Source organism: Pavona decussata, unplaced genomic scaffold, assembly GCF_977016875.1.
Source record: "Pavona decussata unplaced genomic scaffold, jaPavDecu1.1 SCAFFOLD_57, whole genome shotgun sequence".
NCBI classification, from domain to species: Eukaryota; Metazoa; Cnidaria; class Anthozoa; order Scleractinia; family Agariciidae; genus Pavona; species Pavona decussata.
This window is the reverse complement of record NW_028145479.1, coordinates 33,100-59,348: the sequence shown is the minus strand read 5'-3', so window position 1 is coordinate 59,348 and position 26,249 is coordinate 33,100. Positions and strand designations below refer to the sequence as shown.

Below are 26,249 nucleotides of genomic sequence, written 5' to 3'. Positions count from 1 at the left end.
TACAGCAGCTTTTTAAGCTATATACATCATTTCTGCGGCATAATTGTCTCAACTTAAACAAGAAATTTCAATGTACATTCCGCGCCCTGTCAAGTTCTGATAGCTATTCGATCTGCTGATAGTCATACACCAAGCTGGTAAACTGCACCATTCTCGGGTGTAGGCCTTCAAACAAATTGACTATCTCGTCAAGATTGACAGGCATATCATATTTGATATACATTAGAACCAGGGCGGACATTCTACTCTCTCGCATGGTACACCTCATGTAGTTGTTCATCATTGTGCTTTTTCTTCTGCCATTATTGATCTTCAAAGGGGGTTCGTTCGAACCCCCCCTCCTACACGCCTGGATATTAAAGTACTGCAATTAAAAATGAGAGTTACAAGCTTTTCTGAAGATGGCCTACGGCTCAGATTTACCGTAAACTGAAGTCACCAACAACAGTTCTATTACTAAAAACTAATCTGGATGTTCACACTAGGCATACTACTGAGTCTACTGATACTCCTGGGCTCAAATAATTTACTAATCAACAGTCTTTATAAAAGTGAGTACTATTAAACAGAACAAATCTATTGATATAGTTCTGAGTACAACCACTTAATAGAAAACTACTCCCCCACGGATGATTCAATAGTGAGACTGTTACGTTTTTATATTAATTTGAACTTGTACAAACATAGGTGTCTACTTCAGTTTATATTCATTATTGCTTTTCCAACAGATATGCTTCATTTCCTCAGTTGTTGTTAATATGAAATGCAGATTTCGACCTCAGTATGTAAAACAAATTAAAAGTGGTTAGGAAAATCGTATTAAATAAAATTGAAATAATATTCAATTTCTTCATCTGTTTTTGTGTTGAGCCACTTTCAATTTCCCCTACTAGCCAATTATTTCTGGTGACCCCCCCCTCTTTCACTCAATTTTTTTTGGTAGCCCCCCCCTTTAGTGCCATTTTTTTTCTCGTGGCCCCCCCCTAAATCCCACCAGCCCCCCCATGCTCATAAAAAATGAACGGTCCCTAACTTGCACCATTCAACTGGCCTAAAAATCAAAATACAATAGCTAGCATGGAGGTTAAGATTGGTTGTCCTGTTTAAGGCGGCATTGCGACTCCGCGGAACAATTGTATTTACAAAACAAATGTGCTAAACTTCGCGTTCGGTTCCCACGGCCGTAAATGGTATGTTGTTTATATTTTTTAAATGAGTCTAGTATGCAGTCAGTCAGTTAACATAACATGAACCTGAACCGATGGGAACAACAACGTTATGCACGTCAAAAATGCCTTGTGACATCTTGCCATTTACTCGTCGGGTTTGTGTATTTAATGCACTTTCGTTGTCCCTTACAACTTGGGTGGCAACACATAGTCCGTTATCGGCCGGTCTAGTCTGTTGTAAGGTTCTTGTGATGTCTGGGGAAAACAGTCATTCCTCCTTCTCATCTTCAGGGACATCAAATTTACCTGCTCTGTTGAGAATCAAATCGGAGATCTTTGAACCCGTCGCGCCACGCTTTCTTCCCAAACCAAGACTGACGAGCCAGTGCGATTCAATATCTCGTGTACGGGATAGCAAGGGCCAAATCTTCAAACCAACACCTTCAGCGCAACAAGGCGGATCCACAGACCAGAAAGAGCACAGAAGAAAGATTTGTTGTTCTTTCAATTGTCTGTTATGTAACGAACATACCGGAGGTTCTTTTGCCGTGGCAAGTTTCACAGGTATTTGATGCTGTTTTTATTTTAATTAACAATTATCAACGACAGACTGACTCCAAGACTTAATATAGTTTCAGGGAAATGCTTTTTGTTACCAAGTTTAAAATGCAAATGTAAAAAAAAGTGGGAAATGTGTTCTGTTTGTGATCACGTTTGACAATTGTCAAATACCGTGACATGTCACGCATAATCAAATCAAGTGTGAGCTAACACCAATTTGATGTTATTCCTGCCCAAAGCGTCACTCAACTAAATCTTCCAGGGAAGTTCTACCTCGAAGAGTTAGGATAGTTTCATCGAGCTTATCCAAAAACAAAAAACAAAAAACCAAAAAAGAAGAAGATGAAATAAAGAAAAACCGAGAAAAACCCGCTGTGGAACTTTATTTGCAAAAATACCGAGTCATCTTTGACTTCGAGCGTGGCTCATGCAAACGCATTTTAATGGCTCAAGTTAGAGTTTGCTGATTTTGGGAGAACAGATTTTTGGCTTAAAAAATATCAAGAAATTTTTGGAAAGGAACGCCGCACCTCTGAGAAAAACAGTTTCGAAATTGCCTCACATTTGGCCCAAGATCGCAAGGAAATTGCAAAATTCCATAAAAAATTAAGCTTTATGTTAAGTCGGGATATTTTCCTTTAACAACGTGTTTTAGACGATAAAGAATACAAGCAATCGATATGAGTCCACAGAAATGACGCGAAATATATTTTATTGAGCTTCAAATTCTGCATATATTTTGCGTGACATCAGGGTCAGTAAGGGTCAAAACCAGGGGGGGGTGGTCAAACTACGAAACGCAACAGCAAGAGAATTGCTAAATAGCATCATTCATTATCATTTCGGACAGACATTAAATGGTGAAAGTTTGAAGGAAATCGGCCGACCCCCATCTTTCACCTCTGCCTGGTTTTCTCAGACAATGACTCTTAATACGCAGAACTCTCCATCCGGAAGCATGTTTTTATGAATAGGAAACGGAAGAAAAGCTTTTTTCACGCTGATAAACTAAGATTGCCAAGCGCTACATTTTACTAAAGTCATGAGCTTCAGAAAATTAAAAGAAGTTCTATTTCACTATGCTTTTGAGGCCTTGGCTGGTTTACTGGCCTGGCCATTTTAACCCTTTAACCGTTAAGGTGGATAATATCAAAGAACAAATTATCCTATCTGGTCTCTATATTTTTCTTATAAAAGTACCGGGGAGAAGTTATTAAAATATCAAGATAACTAACATGGGGTGATCATATCCTTAATTCTCATGACCTCAGGGGTTGAATAAGCATTGCTGATATTACAAGGAGAAATTTGATGCTGATCAATGTTAAGGCTTAAAACGGTTTGATAAATGGAATCGATACTCTGAAAAATACGGGAGCCTACATATCTCACATACAGCCATTAACAAGGGCTTGTTAAGGCCGAGTTTCACGGTCAAGCGCATGCGCGAGCAGACCGGCTCAAAAATAAATTGTACGGGTTCGATGCGAGCTTGTGGTGGAACAATCTGTTGAAATCGCGCCCGAATTTGGATCATCCGCTCTTCGTTCTTCACTTTTTATAATGTTTGTTTCCTGTTGGAAATATAAGTTCGATTTTTGTAAGGTTAAAAGTGTTTCAGCATCCGAAAACGACATTTTTGTCGATGGATCGGCAAGGAGACGTCGCGGCCGACCGGCGACGGGACGTTCAGTGGACTCTCTGGAAGCACAGAAGTTAAAGCGGACAGAGTGGTCGTGTGGAGTGGATGTAGAAATCCTGTGTGGTTAACAAGATACGTCCACCAAACGTGGAAAATTGGTAAAGAGATAAATCTGTTTAAAATAGACAACGATTTCGCGACTTATCTGCTTTCGCTGGAAACGGCAAAGGTCACCAACTGGCTTTGGATGAACTCGCGAGGATTTTCTAGATTTCAATCGTACTGTTTGTTCATATGGAAGTCAACTGTCAAAAACGGAGAATTCGACGGACAAACAGCATCAAACATCAGTGTTTTGCTTTGGATGGGAAAAATTGTACAACACTGAGACGCGAAGCGAATAAATATGAGATCAAATGTGCGAGTTAGTTGTAGTCGTCTATTAGCGGGCTCAAATAGCGGGCAGTAGAAAAAAAATCCAAAAGATTTGCGGCAAACTACAAAATCTATTGTAAGGTATTCATTTATCTATAAAATTATGGTCATTGCGAATGGCAAACGCAGTTTTGATTTGCCACCATGGCAGAGTTTTCTCAAATGCATTCCAGCATCTCGGAAGGACGCTCAGTGTTGTTGTTACTAAACGGTCGCATCGCTTCTTGAAGCTTGCAGATTTCTCGTTCTTCGTCTTCTCGCTGGTCAAATAAAATCAGGCTATCGAGCGTACACACTATAGTAAGTTTATCGCTGACTGCTGATGAAATACTGGATTTAAGTACGTAAGTTTGAGGGAGCTTCTCGGCTTTTCGAACCGCGCGTAATAAAAAAGGTCGATGCCGCGAGATATCGACAAAGTACTAAAATAAAGCCGTATACGTTCGCAAAAGTTCTGGCATTTCTTGAATGTCATGGGGCATTCACGAAGCGGCGCTGCAAAAATCCCTATGTGTTTTACATGGACAGCCTTTTTGTTTCTTTCTGAAACGTGACCGAAACACTGGCCGGTCAGTTTTATTTTTATGCCAGCAAGTTATAAGACTAGCCCGCCGTATCCCGCCGGTGTTGTGTACTCGCTTCTAATTGGTCCAAAAACAATTGGCTTGACAGCGCTTACGTTATCCCTCGCACATGCGCCGAACCGTGAAACTCTCCCTTTAAGTGCCCTAAAGTCCTTTCTCCTGTTACACGAATTTATTGCCCCTCATAGGGTTACATGACCATATTTATATTTAAGGCGTCCTATTTTTAAGCAAACGATGAGTTTCAGTCCTTAACTTTTAACACGGGCGTGTTATCTATAAAGTAAACACAAAATTATTTGGAAGACCCCTTAGCGCATACAAGAAGTGGTTACACTGCATGAAGCTATATGATTTTGAGGCCCCAAGGTTTTAAGCAAACGATAGATCTCTTTTAATCTAGACCGAAATTTTATGGCAGCAAATATTGTTTCCTGTTGAGCAATTTGTCGTACAGCTGTATTGCTTTTTCCAGTAAGGCTATTATTTTCTACTATTAGCAACTAATGATAGCAATAAACCTTATATTCTGCCGATATGTTTTATATGCAAAACAGTATGTGGTAAGAGGTATTTAAGCAAAGAGGCTATGGTAATTATAAAACACTACACCTTGAAATTGAGCGCTGTGTTCAATTTGTTTGCGACCTTGGTCGGAATATCGCTAAAAATTATTTTCTTTAAAGATTGCCCCGGCGCATTTGACATCTTAAAATTGTAATGATTAAATTTTTCAGTAAAAATTAATGTTAAGCTGAGAAGCATTATCATAACGCTGTTAAGCTTTTCGTTTAATTTATTATCCGCTTGGTTATTTCTTTAAAAATTCCCATTTTCTAAAATGATCACCTGCAAACACGTATATTAGGAGTTACGGATGTTATGCCAAAGTTGGGAGGAAGTAATATTCTATTGGTTACTTTGTTTAATTGCTTGTCCACTTGGAATATTGCCTAAAGAAATTCATCTCAAAAACGTTCACCTGCAACCTTATGATAATCAAAAGAAATATTCTCAACATAAGAGCACTCGCACCACACAATCCTGCTTTTAAAGACAACGATGAATGAAACTTGTTCAACACCCGATTTTCTTCGCTATTCGTTCTTACAAGAATTCTCCGAAAACATTTTCATTTTTATTTGTGTCCTCGACGCCATAGTGTTCTTGTCTTCGTCGGTTGGTAATATCCTCATTTTAGTCGCATTACGCAAGAGCCAGTCCCTACACGCTCCTTCCAAAGCCCTATTCAGCAGTTTGGCCTTATCGGACCTTGGTGTTGGACTATTTGTTGTTCCACTGCATTTCGGTTTAATGTTAGCCACAATCACCAAGGATCCATCGCTCTACTGTACACTGCTGCCACCCACTATCGTTATCGGATTTGTGTTAGCTTCGGCTTCATTTTTGACAACTACTGCAATCGCGGTTGACCGATACCTCGCCTTTCGCCTCAAGCTTCGTTACAGGTTCTTAGTTACCGTTAGCCGAGTCGTGGCAGTACTTGCCTTGGCGTGGATAACAGCAATTGCATTTGCCGGTTCGTGGGTAGCGAACAGAAAAGTGAGTCATGTTTTGGCAATTATCGCTATTTGCCCGTGTGCTGCAGTAAATTTCTACTGCTACTGGAAGATCTTTTTCGGTTTGCGGCAACGCCGAACGATTCGAGCTGAAGAACAGAACCATTCTGGGAAAATTCACAAGAAATATTTTAATCTTGTTGTATATAAAAAGTCTGCAAAGAACATGTTTTTGATTTACTGTATCATTTTGTTCTGTTATGTTCCATATTCTTTGGCATTGGTGATGCAGTTTGCATTTGGAGTCAACAGCTCTGCCTTTCTAGTCCTCAGTATATCGTACACCATCATACTCCTAAATTCGTCGCTTAATCCGATTGTTTATTTTTGGCGAATACGAGAGATAAGGCAACAGGTTGTGGAAATGTTTAACAGCATTTATCTTCAATGGACAAGTTAGACAACAACAACAAGTACGCTTTAAAACATAGCGCGTGCTTCCGTATCTAATTCATATTGGCGTCATCATGGTACCGTTCTGGCCGTGCGTCCATTCGATGATGTGTGCAAATCAGACAAACTCGGGTTTCCTTCGTTTAGTTTTTACAAAGTTTCCCCAGAAATGGAAGAAAATAGTGAAGAACTATACCCGAATTCTCTCTTGGAATTGAGTCTTCTCCAACTGTACCGTGCACCAAGTAAACATCGGGATGACTGGAAACCCTAGCTCCTGCCTTTAACTTTGACTAAAACATTTGAGTACTTAAACATTCTGTGGGCTTGGAAACTTGTTTGTCTACATTTTCAATTGACTTTAAACTAATCGAAAGAGCAAATTTTCACCGATACCATTGTGGCGTGTTTATAACCAGGTGCATGAGCCAATAAATAAGGAAACTTTGTTTTTCCATTCAGCGCATTGAGAAAATTTTGTAATCAATAATAAATAAATTAAACTTGTTTTCCGTGCAGTACTTTGATGTCACTATGTTATAAAAGAATTGGTTCGTGCTTTTAGCCGTGCGTATATCGAGTTATGGATGCACATGGGAAAGAAGCCGCGTAAGAGTCTTACACGGCTTCTTTCGTGCTCTCCAAACTTTCCGCGTGCATCCATAACTCGATATACGCACGCTATAAGCATGAACCAATTCTTAACTTGTCCTCTGTACACTTTTTCAGTTTTCATTTCTTGTATGGAAAAGGCAGCCAAGATTTTTTGGCTTTGCAGTTTCTTTTGTCTGTTCTTTCGTCATCTTGTTTTCCGGCATCACTATCATTCATCCACTTTTAAATATTCAAAGTCGTGTTCCTCAGTGTAACCGGTAGTTTGAACATTGTATTGAGTTTTAGAGGTTGTTTCTGAAACGAGATCCCGCAGAAGGTTTAAGGCCTCCGTTTCTATCTTTTTCATTATAATCCTGTACCGTGTAATACTTGCGTTCGTTTGACGAAGGAGAACGCAAACCAAATACTGCATTGAAACTTTCATCTTCTTAGGGGCCGGTGTACTGTTTGAAACGGTATATACCGGCCCCTAAGTTCTTTTCGTCAAAAACTAAAAGAGTCAGTGTTATCAAAAATGTTGCATTATTTTTGATTTCAATAGTGTCACTCAACGGGCCTTTCCCCTCTAAAATTATTCTTGGTTCGCGGAAATTGGCCGCATCCAGTGTCGCAACTGGGAACTTCAACATAATACTACAAATTAAGATTATTTCTCAATGTCATTTCCAATGAGATTGGACGAACAATTTTGTGTCAGATCCGTTAGAGAGGATGAACTAAGTGTTTACTTCATCCTCTCGTGGTCAGATGTACTTGAATGTAGTAGAAATTCGGTTATTACTTTGGCCGGAAAGGAAACTTCAAACATTCTGCAAAGAAGCTGATTTGAGCAAAAACGAAAAACAGCGAGTGAAATTGAAATGAACACAAAAGGGTGCACCCACGGTATAGCTGAAGTTGTACTGACAAATTCAGCTTAGCGTGTTCAGCGCACTCCTTTAAGTTTTTATATATGCTTGCTACTTAGACTGTGGATGTATTCTTGAACCTTCAGGCAAAACTTCTTTACGAATAAATGTAAATGTGGCATGTTTCGCGGCTGTTGTTGGTGTTTCCGCTACTGTTAGTCTTCTAAAGTTTTCCCAAACTTCTACTCTTTTTTCTGTTTTTAATCTATTCTGGACACACTCCGGCAGGGCTGGAATGATTTCTATTTCTCTTTTACAACTCACAAAAATTTATCCGTGTTTCCATATCTTTATGAGCGAGTTTTTCAAGCCAATCAGAGCGCGCATTCACTAACTGTTATTTAATAAACAACTTTAAAATTTCTAAGTTTTAATTTAGGAAGCATTCTCTTTCCTCGACTGACGAAACAACGGCCTTTTTATGACAGCTAAATTAAAACTCAAAAATCATGACCAGCTAGAGTCAATACGCTGTCGCCGGTATTGAAAGAAGCCTTCATATCAAAGGAAAGAAGCCTTCATATCAAAATGAGTCTTTTATTTGTAGCTGCAGTTTCCTTTAATCCGCAAAGTAACTGAGGAATAGTGCATCAGCCTTCACCACCGTTTCAAGTATTCAAGGCCACTCCTGTTTTACGTCGAAATTTTTCAGATTTCTTGCCGTCGGGCTCCGAAGGTCATCTGTTGTCTTAGAAATTTAATATTACTTCACACGATGGGTCGAGCTGTTGTTTGCAAAATTCAGTTTTCATATGGTCGAAGCAATTGAAACGTTAAAATTTTATGGCTGAGGTGTGTGAAGAATTTCAGACAGAATTTGGAAACAAGGTTGAAAAGCACCAACTAACTAAGTAGATTTATGGAGGCTAATTAGAAACGGAGTAGTCGAGAAAAAGGAGAAAAGCTGAATAAATAATAGAAGAGTAAAATACTTTAAACGTGTGGTCATATGCCTTTCTTAAATAAACTGAATAAAAATCCCCGCCTGGCAGAGAGAAATTTTCTCAGAATTTTAACTGAAAGAACCACTCAAACATCTTAAGAGTATGCGATCTTTGTTTGGATCGTCGTTTTGAAGCCTATTCAAGTTAGGCAAAGTAACGACTTCTGACAACTGGGCTATAATGTTTGTCACGGTTTATAATGAGGCGCAACAGCTTTAATATAATGCATAAGGTATAATGTAGTTTACTCCACTAGGAATTTCATGACGAAAGTGACTGCTGGCGACCTGAAATTCACGATTTCAGTGATGATAGTACAGATACTGTAGTCTCATTGTAAGATATTTTTCGAAGTTTACAACACTATTGTAAGGAATTGGCTAGTTTGACTGCAGGAGTATCAGTACCTTGTCCTGTTTGCCTGTGACATGATGGTCATTATGGATGGCGTGACAGTGTGACCAAGCACGTGGAACACTTTGACGAAAGCATTGTGGACTTGACAAAACTTATGTGCTGTATCTTTGTGTCTATACTTTTTTTTATCTACGTAGTGTATATTTGGGTTGATATATGACGAGAAATTAAGCTGAGATCCTTGTAACATGACGAGAGAGAGAACCTGAGATCCTTGTGCCTCATCCGTATGATCCGTCTCCTCCCTCCTCAGCCGGGTATTTATTAAACACTGGATCAAAGGGATTTGATTGGCTTAGTGGCCATGATGAGCCATTATACCATGTTCGAGAAGAAGCGACCATTAAATTGTCTTCTGGTTGTTCTTTTTTAAATAAAACAATTACAGTTGTATTCCACTCGCGCTTTTTGGATATCAGATGATACATAGCCAACTCGGCCCTACACGCCTCGTTGGCTATGTATCATCTGATATCCAACGCGCGCTTGTAGAATAATTGTTAAATATAGACCGCAAACTTTGAATAAACATGACTTTTTACAAAACGCAAATAAACGTGATGTTACGTAATCAGTCGTAGATTGAATAAACATGACCACAGTTGCATGCGGATAAACATGACGTTACCGTCACCTACTCACGTTTTTGTAAATTTATTACAACTCGTACCCGACCCAAGTAGAGAAATACACAAGAACAACGATTGAGTGGCGTATAATCTTCGATCTCTGTCAACACACAGGACTTGTGCCCGATCCAAGCAGGAAAAGCAGCTCAAAAACAATGATCGTATCGAACAACTTTTTATAAAAACTAGTCTTGATCTTCTATGCAGATCATCAAAGCAACGTGACGTAAAACATACCCCAGTGTACAACCGGTGCACACCAAATTGGGCATGCCCCCAATTTGACATCCATCGAATCGAGAACAGGCCATTTCCGAGTTGCTTTGAACCTTATTATAACGGGAGGCTCAGTGCAAAGCTTTTCCTATGAAAATTAGTTTTGTTTGCTTATGACTGAAAATTATTTTCATGATAAAAACTGTGCAGTTAGCCTCGCTTTTATAATGACGTTCAGAGCAACTTGGAAATGGCCTATTTTCTCCCCTATGATGTAAAGGCAATAGTGGCATGAGCCGCTCGCTTAGATGTCTAGACGTCTCTCTAGGTAAAGGGGGAAATTTTACTTGACAACAACTGTCTACAGAATAAGCCGCTAACGAAGATGGCTCGGAGTTTCTCACAAGTTATTTCTAGAAGTCGTGAGGTTGTCAGGTGATAACAGTGTTTTAAGTCTCGAAGGAGATTGGACACTCCTCTGATCCCACACGCATTGTTATATTTCCCGCCAGTTTCTACAATACTGCACTTGTTGTATTTCCGTAACTCTGTCAACTCTCCAGCCAAAATATTGGTGACACTTGAAAGGAATAGTGACAAATGTCCATCTCTGAAACTGACATCAGTTTCCTTGTTTATATCACGTGATTGTCCGAGGGTTGTCTGGCCGTCAGAACACGAGAATTCTCTGCCACGTCAGTACATATTTGTGATGAAGCCCCAAACGAATTAAAAATATATAACTGTACAACCACGAGGTGGTGTCCTAGGCACGGTTACACTGTATTAAAAAAAATAGCTTAATCTATCGCGAAACATAGCAGGGTTTTTTTACACTCTAAAAAATACCTTTACATGGGACGGTGGCGTGATCACAAGGGAAAACCCCCCGAACGCAGTTTCAGTTTCGAGAGAAAAGGGAAAGCCCGCCCCACTGTCTTTTTGTGGGTTCAAGGTGACGGTCATGAACACAAAGATAAACATTTATTACCTTCAGATGAGACTAAACAATGTTTTTCATACTGCATAAAATTAGTTAACGCTATGGTTTTTGCTGGAGTTTAGGACTTTTATGGACGACAAACGAAGAGGAAATGGATATAAAAAGGAAGAAGAAAATAAAAAGAAACAATTACAAAAAGAAAAGAAAGAGAAAGCGAAAACCATGCGAAAGGTCAGCTTTTGTACTCAAACACGTGATCGACAAAAACAGATGACGCAACTTTTGTACAACAATGAACATGCGCAACAAGATCTCGTGACTCGGTGGAAGATTTCGGGAAGACGGAGCAAAGTTATTTTGCAGGAGAGTGCTTCAGATCGAAGGAATATCGTACCGTTTACAGCCACAACAAGACACAATGAACAGCACAGAGACTGATGTATTGCCATCCGAATCAAGAGCTATTCCTTCCAGACGTATTGTGGTGAACGATCCGGGTCAAATACCGATCGATTATTCCACTACTCCAGGAGGAACCATATTTTCCACAACTCCAGGCGGTATGTAAGGCGTTATTTTGAGCTCATTGTTATCAGTTTTGTTTAAGTACCTTGTAAAACTGTTAGCCAGCAGGATTTCTTGCCGTACACGTTGGCCTTTGAGGCTAAGTTTGGTGATTTAGCTTGTTCGGTTGCTTCGTTATACAACTGCGTATGAGCCAAATCCACGTATCGATTGCAAGCATCTTCAAGTTGCATCAGCCGGGCGTTTAAAGTGCATTCATGTCCATTCGTTGCGTATTTCTCTTCCAATTTTCTTTAACGTTGGAGTGCATTTACTTGGCATTTTCCATGAAACTTGCAGTTATGTCAAACGCGAATGTTTTGCTTCGAAATTTTCAAGAACAAGTACAGTCACGTAAGCTAAATATTACCCGTCTTTGCATATTGTTTCGATAGCGAGCAATTGTTGTCGGTGAATGTTAGTCTGAGCATTTCGGCAAGCTTCATATGTCGTTTATTCGAACACTTTTAAGCACCGACAAAGGGCGCAACGCTTTGAACAAAGACGAAGCCATTTCATGTCGTCATAACTTTTTGGGGTGCAATTTGCTGAACTGTCCCAAAAAAGTGCCTACGTATGCTTGTATTGCTTGCAGTGCGGTCGATTCTAGGTCTTCGTATTAATGGTTCAGGCGTTTTGCTTCCATCCTGTGCCAAACTTGTTTTGTTTACGTTTGGTGGATGTAAACAATTCCCACGTGTTCTGATATCACGCCTCAATGTATTTCATTTGTAATTCAAAGCTATTTCGCTATGGTATATCTTTTGTCTTCATGCAAATCAAAGTACAACAATGTTCAAATCTGCTCTTGACCAGGCCGGCTAAGGGCAGGCATTTCTAAAATGTTTGGAGTTACTTGAGGCCATTGAGCTGCAACTTAATCTTCCCTTAATTTAGTTCCTGGATCATGGTTAAACCATTCAAATCAACTGTGTACTTTGATTTAAAAGAAAAAAGCTTTGGTTGCTAATTGTGTGTCATGCTACCAAATGGTAGAATAATTAAGTCTTATTGTTTGTCTATAAATGTATAATTCTGGCAACAAGCATTGCCTAAAATTCAGTTGAAATCAAACTTTAGACATTTTTTTAAGGTGCGTACAGTTTTTCCTTTCAACTGTTAGGCATGGGTTGGACTTTAGCAATTTTTTTGCAAAAATTTGATTACTTTCGGACAAAAGCTGTCAACAAAACACTTTTCCTAGTCTGACCCAAACTTTTCCAGGTTGCAAAATTTGTTTAAACCGACAAAAACATCAGATGCCATAGTGCTTAGGTGGTGGAGGCAGATTTTCTGAAAAACAAGCTGAACAATAGTGATCACGGCAGTGACTGTCAACACTTGAAAGACGGAACAGAATAGTTGTAATAAAGTCAAAAAAGCATGGGATGTGCTTCAGTTCACAGTCTTTCTTTGTCATGGATGGACCTGGACTTTATAACCAGTACAATCCCTCGCAATTCCCTGCTTTTTTTCAGTGCCAAACACTTGCAATTTTTATACCCTCAGGTGCTAAAAGGCGACCAAATTTATAACAAATAGAGAAGAACTGAGTGAAGCCCAGGCGAAGACTTTGCGGGGTTCTCCTTCATCATCTTCTCCTGAGCTTGAGGAGCCAAAGAGGTCTTACGAGAAATGGATGACCAATCAAAAGAAAATGCTTGATCGGCTTATGGACCAATAATTTTGACAGTTACCTCCTACATGTGCAACCCCACTCAGTTTGAGTAAAAATTTTATTTTCCGTTTGCAATTTTTGTGGAGTTTTTGTCGGCAAAGTTTAAACTTTGCCTAAGCGTGACCCGTGCCTTACATACTTACATATTTTATATTGCTTTTTGTCACATTTACAGTACATGGTCTGCATTTCAGGTGTCCCCTAGATCTTTTGGCACAAGATTATTGAAATCATATTTAAGCGCTTTATCTTTGTGCAGGCTTTTAACTTCGTTTGTTTATGGGTTGATGAAGTGTGGTTAAAATGTTGCTCACTGTGTACTATAACTGAGTTGTGTTTCAATGCAAAGGCATGAGAGAGATGGGAAAAATTACATAACTCAGCATGAGAAATAAAAATACATTGTGTTGTTGCATTTCCAGTCTTGGAACAGTAATATGAACAGTCAAATGCCAAGATGTTATTGTTTACAAAATGGAAAGTGCTTTCATTATTATTTTAGAAATAATTTCCCACTGCAATTTTTCCATTTAATCTTATCGATAGACACCATTGCCTCAAATGGTATGTTTCTGTTTCCCGGGTGGTTTCCCTAGGAGCAGTTTGGGATGCAAATAAACCCAAATTTCTTCTTCATTAAATTAGCCTAGACGCGTTTCATCTGGAAACAATCGATAATAATGGTCACCTTGCATGTGACAACACAATCTTTAACACACAATCTTTATTTGTACTCTTGCCTTATGTGATGTATTGACCATTCAATAGGACAAACACTTCTGGACTATGAACATTTTCATTGTAAAATTTCAGTGTTTCCACATACCAATCCATAGTTGTCTTGTGAAAGATTTGAGCTGATTGCAAACCTTTCAAACACTCATTTTTGCTGGAATTTCAAAGGAAATATAACTTTTTTTGTTATTGACACATGCATTAAGAGGAAGGAAATCTCTTGGTTGTTCCCTTGTCACAAGAAAGCCACATTTGTTTCAACATCATTTTCCTCTCTGTCCCGCTGTAATAAGAATTTGAAAAAATAAGAAAAAAAGGCTTATTTTTGGAAGAACAATTTAGTGCACTTGATATTTTAAGGTTCCCCAAATAATCAATCATCCTCTTTACACTTACAGTACATTGCATTTCCTTTTTGTCTACAAATGTTTTTTTAATCCTTTTTTTTCTCCAACGTACCATATTTATGTAAAAAAAGCCCCCCCCCCCCCCCCCTCCCCCACACCCTACTGTAGTTGCATTGGTCATGCTATAGCAACTAGGTTAAGCTTTGCCTGTGTGGGCCACCTATAGCTGTAGCTGTGTAATGCTACTTTCTGTCAAGGTTCATACAGCTCATGGAAAACCTGGAAAGTCATGAAGTTTTGTAATTTCATTTTCCAGGCCTGGATGGTCATCGATTTTAGTTGTGGGTGATCATGGAAAGTCGTTGAAAGTGATGCCTATGGGGAAAAATCACTAAGAAGGCATGCTTTTAGGAAATAAAAAAGGAAGAAGATGAACTATTTAACAGAATGAAAAGGAACCAAAAAACTGATTTTCACTTAGTAGAAATAAGCACTGTACATTTTCACACTGTAAAACACCAAGCACAGAAGAGTATGAAACCTGTCCGTGCCTCATATAAACCTTACTCTTGCTTCTTTGTAACGCCGCTTGTTTTCAATTATGATGAAACGGGTGCTTATTTTCTATCAGGAACACGCATAATATATGAGCGGAAGTTTCTACTTGAGCTTCGCAACTCTCCATTGTCGCGCACTCCTCCGCGGAACCTGCCACTGATCCCTGGGGTGACTTGTGATGGAAAGGTCAAGCCTACAAATCCCAAGGACAATGGTGTACCAACCACAGAGACAGACAATGATAAGAATGACCATGGTTAGTATACTTTTTACAGAGTTACCATTAACTACACTAAAAGGAATATGGGTTTGCCGGGGACCCTTTTTGTTTGTCAGTGATCCTTTTTCCCAGCAATTGCTTTAGCATTAATGTAGTGAATGGATAGTTGAAAAATTGGAATGCTCTTAAAGTTTTTCTGCAAAATGCCATCAAGCAAACGTTGCCCGTGAAAAGGTGCAGCTAGTAAAATGTGCATGTGAAATGCTTCACTTGAACAGCCACTCTAGACTCGAAACATCTAGCATTGCAAGTGCATACAGGTAACATGTCCTGACAGAGAAAGATTTATGGTCAAATCCTGTTATTGAAGACACTGTGGAGACCAGGAAAAGTGTCCATAGACCCTGTATTATTGGAGTGTCATTACTAAGGAGGTTTATTTTGAGGATAATGTGTTGGGCAGGACCAAGAAAACTGTCCGTAATAATAAGGTTTCCTTATTAAGTGGGTGTCTTTGTAGTTAGGCTCCACTGTACATAATTTATTTCCTCCTAATTCATTCATTGGTATTCTTGTTTCTCTTATCACCAGCAGAACCAGAAGGACCTCAATTTCAGATGGACATCTAAGGCAGATGTGTGGGTGCTTGTAACATACCAATGATTATTTCAGTGACTGTTGTCTTAGATTTCTCAGTTGCACTTGAATCTGTAACCCCACTTTGAGTGCCAGCATTCAGTGGGTGTAAATATTGTTACGTTTAGTGTGGAGTTATGGAATGGTATTTGGCAAGAACATCGGTTTGCCTCTTGTTGAGAAAAAAAAAAGAATGACACATCAATTGAGGTTGTACATAGAATTGCTTTTCTTGACACTGGCCATGTCAAAATAAATGTTTTGGCCAAATGGCAGAATGACTATTGTCTGTGTGACCACTTTGTATCTTGTGGATTCTGTGGGTGAAAGTAAGGGTTATACAAGCCTGAAGTTACATCAATAAAAATATGATAGAAAGACAACAAAATAATATAAACTTGAAGGACAACATCACAATAGCCTTGACAACAGGACAACATAGTAGACTTGCTTCATAGGGCATTCCCTGAATTTGAATTATAATCAGATGTTCATTGTCATCAACATCATCGTCTTCATTTGTAATAAATACAATGCCCCTAAAAACAAATGGTCTTCCTTTGTGCCGTGTGGAAGGAAAAACTACCGGAGACCCATAAATGAAAGAAAACAAATTATACTAAGTATAAACTAGAACAAACCACCCTGCTTTGTTAAGTGAAAATTGTAACAAGAATTGCTATGAAAAATTAGTTAAATTTTTGTCATTGTCTTACCTCTACTGGGATCTCTTTCCACAAGACAGATCCCATGTAATGCAGGCTAGCTTTTACAACATTTGTACAGCTCTTGGTCTAGGCCAATTCAATTCAGAATTCCAGGTGTTACCTATGAATGACCACTTCAGATATTTGTTAAAAATCTGTTTTAAGTATGATGGAGGGAAACTATGGTAAATAGGCATTCATTTTAAAGAGTTGTTCTTTTTGTCTCTCTTTTTATCAGAAAGACTAGAACGAAACAAAACATATCCAAGCTTAAAGCTCGTGGCTCCGCGCCAAGGTGCAAACCCTTGCCCTTTTTGTATACCATTTTTGACAGAAAAGGTAACCCTTTTATAAACCTTCCATAGACTGATGGTACCCCTTCCACATACCTACGGTAAGTGAAGTTATAAAAAGTCTTAAAAACTCCTGCACCTCTTATACACAAGCTTTCCAGTGCTGTTTGATTCAAAATAGCACTTATTTTAATGCGGAGGGTTTTCTTAGCCAACAAAAATGACGAAGAGTGCAGCATGTGTAGACTCCCCACATGGCTGTTGTGGTACTAGTTGGGAGAATTTGTTCCAGCATCAGCATAGCCTTTAGTGTCTTGATTAAGGAGAAATCAGATGCTGATCACTATTGGGGCTAAAAGAGGTTTAACCCTTAGTTTGTATGCTTTTGAGTTCCTTGTTATAGATTCATACTTTAACAGAAAGCACACAACAAATTTACAGCCCCCCCCCCCCCCCCCCACTTCCCCCGTAGAGTTGTGACGTCAAAAATACTATGGTTTGACCTTTCAAGTGGGGGGCAATTTAACAGCATTTGCTATGTAGGCTATGGTCCAACACAATCAAAGCCTGATAAGTCACTATTGGTAAATTTGGATTGCGTTCCGTAACTACACGCAATTTTGCTTGCTTCGTTTAATAGAAATATAAGTGGCGTTGCTTTTTTCTGTTTTGTTATCGGTGCTCTGGTATTGGGCTTTTCTCTCCCTATACTGAGCAAGGAATTAAAGTTGGCGTTCCTCGGCAAATGAAAATCAAAGGAAAAGTGTTTTAAGTGTTAAATGTTTGGGGGGGTTAAATTTTCATACACTCGATTTTTTAGAAAAACACCGCCCCTCCCCCCTCCTTCCCCCTAGGACGTAATAAACGATCGGTCCCTAAAACAAAAATACAGGGAAATAAATGAAAAGTACAAAACACGACTGGACGCTTTTTGGCGCAGCCACGTGCCTCCAATTTTTTTTCTTAAGATCCTTTTCCGAGTGCCAAAAGTTTCCAATTCATAAATTCTTCAGAACTTCGATGTTTTATGAAAATTATTTGACATCCGATTTCCATACAAATACTTATTTGAAGACGTGTTTGCCTACTCGTCAGAATGGCGTCGAAAACCGTGATAAGCTAAGGCCTATTATATTCAGCATCATTGCAGCAAAAGACATCGAAGTGATAAACAATTCATTGCGCGATCATGGAGTACGCATTTTAGAAAGTCCTGTTAATGTTAAACAAGGAGGTATATATAAAACTCACTAAACAATACCATAGAATAAGGAAAGAATGGATCATTATTCAAATATATTTTACCATTACACCCCTGCGATGTAACTTGAATAAGTTTGCTTTGTCAAGGTTTAGCTTGTAAGAAGAAACGAGTATCTGGACATGAGGTATGAAATCCAAAGCGCTGAACAAAATCATTGCAGTCTACAGTAATTCACAAATGCAACGGTTAAGTATGCGAATTGTTGTTGATGTGATATTTCAACTTCTCCAATGTATGATTGTTATTTATTTGCCGTAGTTGTCCACCATTACCTAAATTAGCCGTGTGCTCAAATGTACAGTGTACGAGAACGATATATTCTTGAGTAACTGGAATAAGAGCCCCTCCTTCGGTCAAAATGTAAAATCAACGCACCCTTGGTTTTAGCGCCCCCTCCCTTTTTTGTATATTCTGGCCGTGAAATGAGACCAAGAAAGATGGAGTGTGGCATTGGTTGACATTTTTGTCAGTTGTCGTTTTTTTTTTCTTTTACAACTATGGGCAATTCAGAATCAGTTGAAATGCTCTTAAATACAACCCTGCATGATATCGGTACGAGGACAGGTGCATACTTTGTATTTCTTTTTCCGAATATGCCTGTTTCACCGTTGAATAATAATACATCATTCTCTTTCATTTATCAGGCTTAAAAGGTACCATCGCATTTATTCGATTGTGCATATGGCACACATCTGCAGCAGTGTGCAGCATGTTTGTCACATGAACCTAGTTAATGGCCTTAGCTCCCACAAGTCTCCTGTAGCTCAGTGGTAGAGTATCCGAACTAGCAATTGGAAGGTCTGAGGCTCAACCCCTGATAAGAGCACTCGGATTTCCTATATCCGAGTATGCCTGTGTCACTTTGAAAAATACACCATTCTCATGTTTTGTATATTTATGCACAAGTCGTGTGGATGTTTATGCACAAGGTTAATGGTTTATGTAGAGTTTGGTGTTGGTTTTCGTTACTTTGCAGTTAGTTAATTAAAAGTACTATAAAATATTTGAAGAAACGTGAATTTAAGATTCAGAAGAGAGGACATTTGTTACTAGCCGCCTCGACTACTGCAATAGCGTTTCGTATGGCCTACCTACTACTGAACTGCAAAAACTCGAACGCGTCCAAAACGCTGCTGTCAGGCTTATCTGTAACGTAGGTCGTTTCGATCACATTTCTCCAACACTGAAAATGTTACACTGGTTGCCAGTCAAGTGTCGTATTGACTTCAAGATATTGTTAATTACGTATAATGCTATCCATGGACTCGCTCCAGCGTATCTTAGCGAACTTATAACCCTTAAGACCGTATCTAGATATAGTCTTAGATCGTCCGGCGAAGTTCTCCTTCAACCGCCCAGAATCAAGACTCTGCGTACGCTGGGTGATCGTAGCTTTACCGTAGCCGCACCAGCGCTCTGGATCAGTTTACCCAACGCGGTTCGCTGCGCACAAAGTGTTCAATCTTTCAAGTGCAGGTTGAAAACTCATTTATTTCGACAAGCCTTTGACCTTTATTAGAATTGTAATTAGCTATTAGGAATCATCTATAAATTATTTTATTCATAGGTTGTTTCCTAATGAATGAAGTTGATCATTGTATTTTAGCCATTGACCTTGTAATTCCATTGTAATTTTAAATTATATTTATTTAGGCTATCTATATTGTAAAGCGCGCGAGAGCATCTGTTTATGATTCGCGCGCTATATAAGTAATAAGTTATTATTATTATTATTATTATTATTATTATTATTATTATTATTATTATTATTATTATTATTATTATTAGAAAAAAAAACTTTAATAAATGCCTCAGTCTGTAAAATAATACATGGTATCTGTACAGTAGCCATGCCACTAAGGGTTTTCATCAACCTCGGAGTTGCAATTTTCATAAAGAACCTTCACACCACCGGGTAGATCATGCACATCGAGGTATTCCCATGGAAACCGTTCAGACCCTGGCATCGTGTAGCTGACATTGGTGTAATACTGAAATTTGTTAGCTGTGTCTTTCCCCTGCCAATCCGTCCAGAGTTTATCGATAAACCCGTGATGGATCCAAAATTCTGGAGTGAATGACGCCGTTGTATGATGAAACATATGTCCACCGACGCAGTCATGAAAAGTCGGGTGAAAAGTTTTACGAACTGTATGTTCAAAGGCTAGAAAGTTGTCGACCCTGATAAGATTTAGGGCGTCTTCCTGGGTTGGCAGGTTGCAAGAGAAATTGAATTTTCTTTTCAAGCAACCACCACCAGCGGACCTTGGCAAGGTGAACTGACTTTGTTTAAACGGACCGTCCATTACGCACTTGTGAGGCAAGACCCCATCGCCACCTAGCCCGTGAGGGCCTGGATTCCATACATCTTCCAGCTCAGAACCTCGAGTCCAGTGCACCGCGTCCTTGCTCCAATTCCAGTACGGAATTGTTACTCGGCAGTCGATTTCACGAAGAAAGTTTTCAAATTCCAACAAATACCATCTGTGCCAGGGAAGAAATATTTGAGGCATGTGATGAAGAAACGCGCTCGGTATTCTGGAATGAAGTGTTGCCAATCTCTCGTACTCGCTCCTATATCGTGGGTCAGTCGAAACTAGTTTCAGCACGTCTATGAACCGCGTTCGTTCTCCGAGACTCATCATGGTGAATTCCTTTCGTACTCTGTAGCAAGAAACTAGGTAGCCATCTTTACATTTGCATCTTCTATCACACTCATCTTTAGTGTGTTTGTTGTCTCTATATGTTACACTGAAACCTATGGATAATAACCAGTAAAAGTAAAATATTCAGATAATTTAAATTCAGTAGTATTGAAACGTGAATAACGCTCACTTCTGTACGTTGAATCTGTAGTTTTTAGGTAACTTCAGATGCTATGCTATATCGAGTAGGTTTTAACTGCGTATGCGCATACCACAATCTGAGCAAATATAGCTCCTACGATAGACCTTTAGTTAAAACCTATCGTCTTTAAACTTCAGTTAATTCATTGTTCATCGTTTTGTGTTAAATAACCAATTGCAAGCTTAAAGGACTGATTCGAACCGCGCGTATTTGCTAAACTTCCCAGCTTCAGCCTATACTATTCGTAAACTTGTTTGGTCGGGTGCAACGATATTTGTGTGTTCATCATTTTGCACAACTATATCCCCAACCTGGTGGTGAAAACATGAACTGGCCTACCTTTCACACAGCCTTCTAAGCTTGTGACGTCAAGATTAGGGCAAATGTTACGTGTTTGCTTTAGCGTGGTTGCTGTCTTCAAAACAAAGTAACGAAACATTTTCAAGAGGTTCCCGTGGCAACGAGGAACAGAAAGACAATCAATGGTAGCCTGAAAAAAAGATTTTTGGAAATAAAGGTAAAATTCTTCTTTAAGCACCATGTCTTTGTCAAACTGTTTGATAACGTCCCTTTCCAACTGGCTTATCCCGAAATAATACTTGTGATTATAGAGAACTTATCAGCCGAAATGATTATTACGTGCAAGATGAAGAAGTGTTTGAGTGGTAAGACTTCTTGACGTTTGAATGTTTGAAAATTGTACGGATTTAAATTATAAAACAAATACTGGAAAGCAGTTTGGTTCTGAGTCCCTGTCACTTTTCTTCCGAACAAATTCATTTATTATTTTTATCATTTAAGGGTCATCCTTACAACTACGCTCTCCCTAAATGTCCACCATTTTTAACTTTCATTCCATTATTTTAGATACGTGATTAACGCAGTCTCCCGGAGTTACGAGGGACGATGTCGGGTTAAAATCCAGAATCCAATCATGATTGTTGTTATTAAAAATACAAACCAGATTCATTGTGAGATATTGGCCGTTCAATTTAAGTTGTTCAGTTTGTACTATTATGCATTTTTTTGGTTTGATCCTATGCGTGAATACCAATTGCTTTTTGTGTCTTTTAATACAAGCTAACCGAAGCTCGGCTGCACACCTGCTTATCAGGCCCACATGCTGTTTGTCAATAACTTATAGTGAGGGGAAATGAAAGAGACATTTCTTTTACTGAAGTAGCGTAAAAAAGATACTAAGACAGGCAGCTCTTAAGTTATAGTCCAAGGATTTTTTGGGCTTACAGTCAGGTATATGTAAATGATATCAGTGTATTCCAAAGCACTAAAGATAACCTACTCGCTCACTCAATCTCATCGCCTGGGATGAGGCATAAGGCTGCAGAAGGAGCAAAGCAACTTGGTAAATTTTTGTCACAATGGCAATAAAATGTTACCTTTCATTTTATGTGATGTTGTACTATCTAGCATTGAATCATACTTTAGTTCTGAGCATTACACTACTGTGATCGGTTAAAAACAAAATCAGAACTCTTGAATCTCCAGTTAAGAGAGTTGGGCTTTCCTGAATTTCCACTGATGCTGTTTATCATCAGCCGTGCAAAGTATAAATAAATGTTATTCTAACTGTTGAGTCGGTGGATGAGACTCTTAATTAAGAGTTAAAACCATTGGAAGAAAAGTAATCCAGGCTCTACGTTATCGTATACATGTTTGTTTCTGAAACGTTTGCAGCATTTTAAAATTTTTGAATTTTACCAGTTTCTAAGTGACGTGTTGTCAGAGAGTAAAGGCTGGTTTCCATATGATCGCGGATCGCAGATCGCAATAAGGTCTGCGATCGTCTGCGATCATATGGAAACCAGCCTTTAGAAAGAACATGGTTCTATCTTCTGCGATCGCAGGATCGCAGACGATCGCAGAAGTAGTTTCCATATGATCGCAGACGATCGCAGACTTTATTGCGATCTGCGATCCGCGATCATATGGAAACCAGCCTTAAAGCTTCTTAAATAAAAGATACACGGTGTGACTTGCCTGTAGTGCGTCGCACTCTTTGATCAACAGACTTTGATTCCCACTTTCGAGAGCTTTCAAAAGCCCTTGCGAGTTATCTGAGCATTGTTGAATCACCATTGCTTCACAAAAGTGATTTCTCTCCGCTAAAATAACCTGACGCATGACACAAAGCATCAATGAAAAAATAGCATTAAGAAATTGCATGTTTGTTTGGCAAGTGGTTTCAAACACAACTCTTTATATATTTTAGTGACGCATGTGTTGCTAGATCGCGTTTTAGATCTTACTTATTAGATTTGTTTGTTTTACAAGGCTGTTATTTCCAACGGAGTTTGGTCAAATTAATTTCCGCAGAAACGCAGTCGCAAATGAATTAATTTTTATTGTAACCTTTGATGTCCTAAGAATATTTCAGTTAAGGAAAAACTCCCGCTGATAAGTATGAATCTGGTATGAGTTTCGTCGAAGCATCGAGTAGTCACTATTATTAATAATTGGATAATTGAGATCCAGATTTTGATTGGCTTAGCGGTCAAGGGATATCAGTCATTATTAAATTCTCAGCCTCGGATATTGCATTTCTAGCGTTCTGATTGGTTCACTAAATCTCGGTTATCAGCTCGTATAGGTAGTTTGACCTTATATGGAAAACGAAAGCCCCAGGAGTCGCTAAGCTAAATTTTTTTTTCGGCGGGAAGCAAAAGTTTCTTCGGAAAAATGTAGAAAAGAAAAGGAAAAGAAAGAAATACCAAACAATGCCATCTCAATATAACAAAAAGAAAAGCCACAAAGTTCGTTTATGACACTATTTAATGGTACGTATCTCTGAAGTTTCCTTTAAAATCTTCAAAATTGCAAGATTTTACGATTTTTTAGGTCACATAACAACAAAAATAAAAACCGGTTACCTTCAAAAATTTCAGGATGGCTTGCAAATCCTGACGGTAAGAGGTTAAAGCCAATTGAAGAAATTTCTCAGGAAGAGCTTCATCAGGGGCACCCAACGACAGTTTTCTCTCAGATACTTAAAAACACAATTTTAGTCTATCTGGAGTGCCTTTAAAGCTCTGTAGGTTCATTTCAGACAGCGCTAAAATATTTTTATCTGTTCGGTCATTCTAGGGGAACTTTAGTATTTTCGAAATTACCAGGGCATCTTTGGCTATTTCTCAAAAACCTTAGGTCTTATTTCCTTTCCGAAAATCTTAGCTGACCTTTCTTCGGTACCCGAAACCAAATTTTTATCAATCCGAAAACACTAGGCCTTAAATTTCCCATATCACGAACGTTCGAGGTGAAAATTTCCCTTGAGAAAATTGTAGGGGATTAAGGGCCTTCCGAACAGATAATTTACCGAAACGATCCGTTGGGTGCCCCTGCTTCATGCCTGCCTTTATGTTGTTACGAATTTACGAGGACTTCTGATGGTTCATCTATGAAATCCGTACGAGCGGCGGCCATAATGTTCGTTTCCGTCGCTCGGCACCACTCAGCAAAACATTTGCACTAATGTGCACAGCTCTTACGCTTCTCAAATAAGCTTGAAGTTTAAAAAGTTGTCTCAGTGAGGTTGTACCTCGTACACTTGGACTTGCCTGAAGTGTTTTAAATCGTCCGCGAGGAATTCAGTTCAGCATGAAAAAAGCCGTCCTTGCTCTGATCTCTTCCTTCGCTCGGCACCACACAGCAGAACATTTGCTCAAATGTGCACAACTATTACTCTTCTCGATGAGCTGGAAATTCAAAAGCACTTGAATGCTAGTCTCAGAAAGGTTATAATTCGTACAGTTAAACGTTTCTTGAATTTTAGATGTCCGACTGTGTCCGATTTTCTTCGCTTTCGATTTTTCATTCAACTCCGTTTGCAAAGCGCTGCGCGTGTCATGTGATCATTAGGTTTCGCGCGCTTTGGTCGGAGGTTGCCTCAACATCCGGTCGTTTAAATTTGAAGGAAATTTTTTCTTAAAATATAAAAATTCAGTGAACTTCAACAGCAATGTCCAAACGCGGAGAATTTAATACATACATACATACATACATACATACATACATACATACATACATACAGACAGACAGACAGACAGACAGACAGACAGACAGACAGACAGACAGACAGACATACATACATACATACATACATACATACATACATACATACAAACTTTATTGATGCTCCCTAAGTGGGTTTTTCAGCTCAATACAATAATTATTACAGTTACAAATCTAAATTAAATTATTAAGGATATGAGTACAACAATATTATAATAATATTACAATGTATCAAGAGTATTCTGAGTATTACAAGTAATAACACAATTATTCCATTCGCGCTTGTTGGATATGAGATAAGTTATAGCCAGCTCGGGGCTTCGCGCCTCGTTGGCTATTTACCATCTCATATCCAACGCGCGCTCATGGAATAATTGTTAATTATACGTACCATGCGCGAGAAACTGAGCGGCCATTAAATCATATTCTGATCTTTCTTGAAAGTGAAAGCAGCAAGATCTAGTAATATTTCTTAGTTGCCCCTCTTACGCACCATGCTCGAGAAATGGCGGTCATCAAATCGTATTCTGGTCTTTCTTGGAATCAGCAAGATCTAATAATATTTTTTGGTTAATTAACCCTTTTTATCAAACAGTTATTCCACTCGCTTTTGTTGGATATCAGATGACTGTGCTGACCAACGCAGACATATCAATCGTCCGTTATCACGGTTTCTTTTTGGGTGGAAACCGAGACGCATAAATATGCAAGAACACAGCAACGATTTAACCAGCATGGATTTTTCCTCAAAAGACAATTCCTTGCAGTTGTAGGGTAAAGAATGACCATTGGTAGTGCTACTGCAAGGTGTAAGAAGTTTGCAAGAAGATAGGAAAAGCGAAGAGTGACTTCTTACCAAAGCCTCGTCTGCACGACGAAAGTCCCATTTCAGTCATCATTTACAGTGTCCAATTAAAATAAAATACCGGCATACTGCCAAAGCTCAAACATCACTGGCCAGCACGCTTGCTTGCTTGATGCGACTCGTAAAAGCAATTATTTGTCTGAAACTTTATCAACCCTGGTGCGATCTAGTCGAATACAAATCGCGAGAACAATCAGACTGGAAGCATTTTACACCTTTGCCAGCAAAAATAATTAACCAGCTATCCGGAAAGTGGTCTGTGGAAAGGATATTTTACTGATCGGCTTCGTTCGGTACCCCGAAATTTCTTTCTGACATGAAAACGCTTACATAAATCATTAGGAGTCTTCGGTAAGCCTGCAACGGCAGAGAGACTTGACCTTTTAAGCTGCCAATTTGTAATATTTTCTCCTCTTCTTCCTTGGTATTAAAACGCTAAGATATAATTCTATGGACTCTTTGCGGGCGAA

General features: G+C 39.0%; 1 protein-coding gene across 2 annotated transcripts; it reads left to right on the top strand.

Annotated features, from left to right (window-relative positions):
• The first annotated feature begins 11,347 nt into the window (after positions 1-11,347).
• On the top strand, positions 11,348-16,052 carry LOC146479969 (eukaryotic translation initiation factor 4E-binding protein 2-like). 2 transcript variants are annotated; one of them, XM_085110184.1, is made up of 3 exons: positions 11,348-11,596; positions 14,992-15,174; positions 15,730-16,052. In XM_085110184.1, exons 1-3 carry the CDS (start codon positions 11,455-11,457, stop codon positions 15,765-15,767), a joined length of 363 nt encoding a protein of 120 aa, XP_084966310.1. In that variant the 5' UTR covers positions 11,348-11,454; the 3' UTR covers positions 15,768-16,052. The 2 variants fall into 2 exon arrangements, with proteins under 2 accessions (XP_084966310.1, XP_084966309.1); XM_085110183.1 differs by having other exon boundaries at positions 11,354-11,596; positions 15,733-16,052.
• The last annotated feature ends 10,197 nt before the right edge of the window (positions 16,053-26,249 follow it).